The 6510-nt window shown below is 57.0% G+C and overlaps 1 protein-coding gene across 4 annotated transcripts in view; it reads left to right on the forward strand.

Annotated features, from left to right (window-relative positions):
• Nucleotides 1-543: 543 nt before the first annotated feature.
• The window catches only part of IPO9 (importin 9), a 7722-nt gene continuing 1755 nt past the window's right edge, over nt 544-6510 (forward strand). Inside the window, exons 1-10 of one of the 4 annotated variants that reach the window (XM_010831062.1) lie at nt 544-572; nt 1449-1675; nt 2995-3143; nt 3333-3461; nt 3896-4171; nt 4243-4409; nt 4832-4965; nt 5667-5789; nt 6092-6199; nt 6338-6414. In XM_010831062.1, coding sequence (XP_010829364.1) covers nt 1570-1675; nt 2995-3143; nt 3333-3461; nt 3896-4171; nt 4243-4409; nt 4832-4965; nt 5667-5789; nt 6092-6199; nt 6338-6414 — 1269 coding nt within the window. In that variant the 5' untranslated portion in view covers nt 544-572; nt 1449-1569. Of the gene's footprint in view, nt 1676-2994; nt 3144-3332; nt 3462-3895; nt 4172-4242; nt 4410-4831; nt 4966-5666; nt 5790-6091; nt 6200-6337; nt 6415-6510 lie in introns of all 4 variants that reach the window. The other 3 variants (XM_010831061.1, XM_010831059.1, XM_010831060.1) reach the window with 3 other exon arrangements.

Raw genomic sequence — 6510 nt, forward strand, 5'->3', positions numbered from 1 at the left:
ATGGTGATTGCAGCCATGAAATTAAAAGACGCTTACTCCGTGGAAGGAAAGTTATGACCAACCTAGATAGCATATTGAAAAGCAGAGACATTACTTTGCCAACAAAGGTCTGTCTAGTCAAGACTATGGTTTTTCTAGTAGTCATATATGGATATGAGAGTTGGACTGTGAAGAAAGCTGAGCGCTGAAGAATTGATGCTTTTGAATTGTGGTGTTGGAGAAGACTCTTGAGAGTCCCTTGGACTGAAAGGAGATCCAACGAGTCCATTCTAAAGGAGATCAGTCCTGGGTGTTCATTGGAAGGACTGATGCTGAAGCTGAAACTCCAATACTTTGGCCACCTCATGCAAAGAGTTGACTCATTGGAAAAGACCCTGATGCTGAGGGATTAGGGGCAGGAGGAGAAGGGGACGACAGAGGATGAGATGGCTGGATGGCATCACCGACTTGATGGACATGAGTCTGAGTGAACTCCAGGTGTTGGTGATGGACAGGGAGGCCTGGCGTGCTGGGATTCATGGGGTCGCAAAGAGTCAGACACAACTGAGCGACTGAACTGAACGGAGGTAGAAGTATGTGTAATGTTTTTTTTAAGGTAAATTTTTAAAAAATTTTTATGTTGGAGTGTAGTTGACTAACAGTGCTGTGTTCGTGTCAGGGGTCAGCACAGAGATTCAGTCGTACATGTGTCTGTTCTTAAACTCTTCTGCCATCTAGATGATTACAGTACTGAGCAGAGTTTCCTGTGCTACGCAGCAGGTCCTTGTTGGTTATCTGTTTTCAGTACAGCAGTGGGTACATGTCCATCCCAAACTCCCGCTATCCCTCTTCTCCACCTTCTGCCCCTGTCACCATAGGTTCAAAGTCTGTGAGTCTTTCTGTTTTAAAACAAACATCTAAACCCCACAAATAGTACACCAAATTTGTAAGTATGAGTAAAATGTTTCTATAAATTGATCTAATTTTAGGATGCAAAAACTGCCAAAAAGTACAAAATTTTCGTAACTTGAAAGTAAAAGAATAGTCTACTATTAATGAATAACCGTTGTATTGGAAGAGATTTAAAAACACTAACTGGAAAATAACAAAAAAGTACATATTATATTTTTATATCTATCTATCTGAGGAATGTGCCTAAAACTATAGTCCGAGGAAGCATAATGCATTTGACTTAATATCTTAATGATCTGGATATAGCTATGACTGGGATTTCATAACAAAATGGGATGAAAGAAATTTTAAAGGAAATCGTGAAGACCAAAGCAGAAATACCTTAGAAAACATAGAAATGGTGGTGCTGAAAATTCTAAAAGAAAAAAAAAAACTACACAAAGATGTAAAAGTCTAGTGAACTCTAGAAGTAGGTTCATGAACTCTGTAACAGGTCACACTGACTGGGGAGCCCAGAGCGGGCCTGCTGGTGAGCATCTGCTTGTCTCGCTCCCCAGCTACTGTGACCAGCTGAAAGTCTCGGAGAGCACAGCTGTGCTGCAGCCCTTCCTCCCCAGCATCCTGGACGGCCTGATCCACCTCGCAGCCCAGTTCAGCTCCGAGGTCCTCAACCTGGTGATGGAGACCCTGTGCATCGTGTGCACAGTGGACCCCGAGTTCACAGCGAGCATGGAGAGCAAAATCTGCCCCTTCACCATCGCCATCTTCCTGAAGTACAGCAACGGTATGCGGGGCGGGGCCGCGCGGATGCCCCCGAGTCTCGTGGGCTGTGCGTTAGGGCAGAGGGGACTGTGAGTTAGCAAGAGGCTGCTTGTGTGTAGATGCAGACAGCAGAGAGCCTGCGCCTGTGACTTGCTCTCTTTAGGAGCTGGAGAAAAGAGCCAGCAGTGAGGTGGGAGGCTGAGCAGCAAAATCAAAAGCTTTCTGAAAGAAGAGGCCTAGAACTAGGATTAGAGGGGAGCTGAAGAAGAGGAGGCAGACAGAGGTCTAGGATCAGGTGTTCATAGTGTGTTTTCTGTAGTAGCAAGTCTTTGGAAATAATTAGAGATTAATTACATCCATAAAATGGAATGCTGTGCAGCCATTAATAATCCAGTCTCAAAGAAATAAAGCCATAGGGAGGTGCTCACCTTGTAGTAAGTAAATAGATTGTTTTCCAAAACTCGTAGAATAGAATCCCAGATTTTGGTTTTATTATCAGAAAAAATGTTGAGGACATTTATACCTGAAGAATGCATATTGACGCTTGGAAGGGGGGTGGTACTAATGTGAGGTCAACTGGACGTTTTAGGCCGTGGTCTGTGGGGTCACTGACAGCCGGACGTAACTTAAACAACTGAGCAGGAGTGGATGTTTTACTTGATTCGTTGTGTGACAAGAGCGTGCCCTAAGGAGGACTCCACCCTGCACGCTCCCTGCCCGCCACGCGGCCTCCCCCAGGGGCTATGTTGCTGCTTATTTGCTGCCGTGGCCGTGCACCCCCGAGTGGGCTGCAGTTCTCGTCTGCTACAGACAGTGCGTCTTAGCGCCCGGCACATTGAGTGCCCCTTGGAGGGTGTTTCTGTTTTTCTTAGGTAGGTGAAGCAGGTTTAGCTAAAGTTCCGTTTCTTCACAAGGCTCTGCTGTTTGAAGGTCTTCTCTTTTGCCTCGAGTGGCTTTGGGAGCACCCCCAGGAGATGACATGCAGTCCTACTCAACATGTGGGACCCAGAAAAATCAGTGTGAGGCAGTTCTGAGGTGGTGGTGTCTTAACAAGCTGTCAGTGGGGGCTGCTTTTCTAAGCATTTGGGCTCATAATGAATCCATGTTTCACAGGAATATAGGCATTAGAGATTTGTCCCAGGGAAAGAGGCAGGTTCTGTTTTCAGAGCAGCTGTTGCTGACTTGTCCCCGACTCTGTCAGCTCACACACATGCTGCCTCCCAGGCCCCAGCGGCTGCCCCGGGCCCCAGGTCCGGGTGAAAGGTCAGGCAAAAGCTGGCGGCTTGGGTGTGGGCCAGTGGCAGGCAGCGTGGACAGAGCGCTCGCGTCTTGTCTCCCCAGACCCTGTGGTGGCCTCCCTGTCTCAGGATGTCTTCAAGGAGCTGTCCCAGATCGAGGCCTGCCAGGGCCCCATGCAGACACGGCTGATCCCCACCCTGGTCAGCATCATGCAGGCGCCCGCGGACAAGATCCCCGCGGGGCTGTGTGCGGTGCGTCCTCGTCCTTATGGCCCTATGCCGCCCCTGACCAGCTGTGATGTGTTCTCGGGGCAGGGGTGTCCCTGGGCGCAGAACGGTGGGGCCTCTCACTAGGGCCTGAGTGTCTCTGGGTGGGTGGGCAGGCCCGTGGGCCCCTTCCTCCCTTCCCGCCCCTGAGGCAGCCTGACTTGTCTCCTGCAGACGGCCATCGACATCCTGACCACGGTGGTGCGGAGCACAAAGCCCCCTCTCTCCCAGCTGCTCATCTGTCAGGCCTTCCCCGCTGTGGCCCAGTGCACCCTGCACACGGACGACAACGCCACCATGCAGGTACCTCCACGTGGGTGTCTGAGCTGTGGCACACGAGCAGCAGGCTGAGACGTTTCCTGCCTTGGAGAAAGAAACCCCTCCCATCTGTGCTTGTCCGGAGGACCGGGAAGGTTCCGACTGCTCAAAGGCGTGGGGTCCGAGCAGCAGAAGAGATCCCAGCCGTGTAGGCTCGGGCCCCGAGAAGCCCTCTTCCGTCAGTAGAGTCAGCAGAGGGATGACCTGGGGAGGCTCGAGGCAGTGGTCTGCTCTGTCCCCAGACCTGGGCCGGTCTCAGCTGCAGCTCAGCTGCGTTCCCCAGGACCAGAGGTGGAGCCTGGCAGCTGAAGCTCCTCCTCTGATGAGAGATCTGTGTCTGGGCTCCCACGAGGGGCTGGGAGGAGGGTGTGTGCGTATGGGTCTGGAGCCCGGCGCTGACAGGCTGCCCGTGTCTGCAGAACGGAGGCGAGTGCCTGCGGGCCTATGTGTCGGTGACGCTGGAGCAGGTGGCGCAGTGGCGCGACGAGCAGGGCCACAGCGGGCTGTGGTACGTCATGCAGGTGGTGAGCCAGCTGCTGGACCCCCGCACCTCTGAGTTCACCGCCGCCTTCGTGGGCCGCCTGGTGTCCACACTTATCGCCCGGGCGGGCCGGGAGCTGGGCGAGAGCCTGGACCAGATCCTGCGCGCTGTCCTCAGCAAGATGCAGCAGGCCGAGACGCTCAGCGTCATGCAGGTGCGGGGGCGTCCGCGGGGGGCCCTGGGCCTGTGTGCCGGGTCCCTGAACCGCTGTCCCCTGTCCCCTAGTCCCTCATCATGGTGTTCGCACACCTGGTGCACACGCAGTTGGAGCCCCTGCTCGAGTTCCTGTGCAGCCTCCCCGGACCCACCGGCAAGCCCGCCCTGGAGTTTGTGATGGCCGAGTGGACCAGCCGGCAGCACCTCTTCTACGGGCAGTACGAGGGCAAAGTCAGGTGGGCCTCGTGCTCCCCCCGGCCCCACTGCCCACCACGCTCCCGGCCCCTCTTCCTTCTTGCTGAACTGTAGCTGCGAGTAGCTGCCATCTTGAAATTTCCAGAAAACGGGATCTTCCCTGGCAAGAGCCCTTCCCCGGCCCCGCCTGAGGGCTGCTGCTGGCTTCCTCTTGTTTTTAAAGCCAGGTTTCTAACAATTTACCCTGGACTTTACCCCCTGTTCTCACCGCCCCCCACGCCTTCCAGGGTGGACGTCCATGTGGCTTTGCTCAAGAGCTGTTCTCACCCACCCGCCCTTAGGAACAGGAGCCCCTCTCAGTCGGACTCTGGCATTCCCCCAGCCGGCCCGGAGGCGCATTCCCACCCAGTCGCGGTCGGGCGCGTCCCCGGGGAGGCCGGCTCACAGCGCTCTCTCCCTGCAGCTCCGTGGCACTGTGTAAGCTGCTACAGCACGGCATCACTGCCGACGACCGGCGGTTGCAGGACATCCGCGTGAAGGGCGAGGAGCTCCACAGCCCCGACGAGGGCGTCCGCACCCGCTCCAAGTCGGCCAAGAGTGCGTGACGCCGTGCCCCACCCCCGCTGGGCTAGGACACCTGGGGGGCATTCAGAAGGGGCGTCAGAGATGGGTTCCTCCGGCGCAGCAGGGGCACAGCGTGTGTGGTCCTCTTGTGGCTGCAAGTGGACAGGATGTCTGGTGGCCAGCCCGCTCTGGGCCCGGGACCCTGCGTCCATGTCTGTCACGGCTGCCATCCAACTGCAGGTTCATACTCCCCACGCTGTCCCTGAGGCTGCGTCTCTGGGGCCTGCGGCGCTCTGACCTGCCCAGGCCCCTGTGTCCCAGCTTTCTCACAGACACAGCTCGTCCCCTTTAGCCCCTGAAGGCTCTCATCTCTCCTGACCTCTAAACTGACGTAGAGTACAATGAAGTTATCTTAACGTTGAGCCTCATGACTGGGGGGCTTCCTGGCGGCTCAGGTGGTAAAGAACCTGCCTGCAGTGCAGGAGACCCAGGTTCCGTCCCCGTGTCGGGATGATCCCGTGAAGGAGGGTATGGTTACCCAGTCCAGTATTCTCGCCTGGAAAGTCCAGTGGACAGAGGGGCATGGTGGGGCCATCGTCCACGGGGTCACAGAGTCGGACACACCTGAGCACTCTGCACACACGCACTCGGGGCCGCGTGTGGCCTGGGGGTGGAGTGCTGGGTGCAGTGCTGTGCGGGGAGCAGCCCAGGGCAGCCTCTTCTCTCCTCCCCAGACCCCGAGCGCTGGACCAACATCCCTCTGCTGGTCAAGATCCTGAAGCTCATCATCAACGAGCTGTCCAGCGTCATGGAGGCCAATGCCGCCCGCCAGGCTGCTCCCGCTGAGTGGAACCAAGGTGCCCTGCGTCCCCGCACGCTCCCTACCCACTGCTCTGGGGCTCGCCTTGCAGGCCCGCGTGGGGCTGGCTCCCAGGAGCTGCCTGACGTGAGGCCACCCTTCCCGGCTGGCTTCTCTTGGGGGCTTCTCAGCCTGTTCCCGCCCCCCAGCACAGTCGGCTCTCAGGCAGACTGCCAGGAGGGTCTGCTCACCCCTGGTTCTCCCTGGGACTAGGGGCGCGGTGCAGGGACCCTTGGGGCCTTCCGTCCTGGCCAGTCTGGTGGGAGGGGAGGCGCGTGCCAGCTGCTTCTCATCTCCAAGCAGACGACGCCAACGACATGTGGGAGGACCAGGACGAGGAGGATGAGGAGGAGGAGGACGGCCTGGCTGGCCAGCTCTTGTCCGACATTCTTGCCACAAGTAAATACGGTGAGTGCGGATAACAGCCGTACACACACGGGGCCAGGAGGTGGGGGTGTCCTCGAAGGGCGGCACCTGGGTTTTTGTGCCCCTTGAGCGCAGCCTCGTGGGTGACACTTCCCATCCCGCCCCCGCGTGTCTCTGCAGAGGAGGACTACTACGAGGACGACGAGGAGGACGACCCCGACGCCCTGACAGACCCGCTCTATCAGCTCGACCTGCAGGTACGGTGCCCTGTGAGTGAGGGGCTCCCGGTGACCGTGCTCGCCCCGGTGCCCGTGCTCCCACCCCGGTGCCCGTGCTCCCCCCCCCAGTGCCTG

This window comes from Bison bison, unplaced genomic scaffold (assembly GCF_000754665.1).
Source record: "Bison bison bison isolate TAMUID 2011002044 unplaced genomic scaffold, Bison_UMD1.0 scf7180017864524, whole genome shotgun sequence".
Taxonomy (NCBI): domain Eukaryota; kingdom Metazoa; phylum Chordata; class Mammalia; order Artiodactyla; family Bovidae; genus Bison; species Bison bison.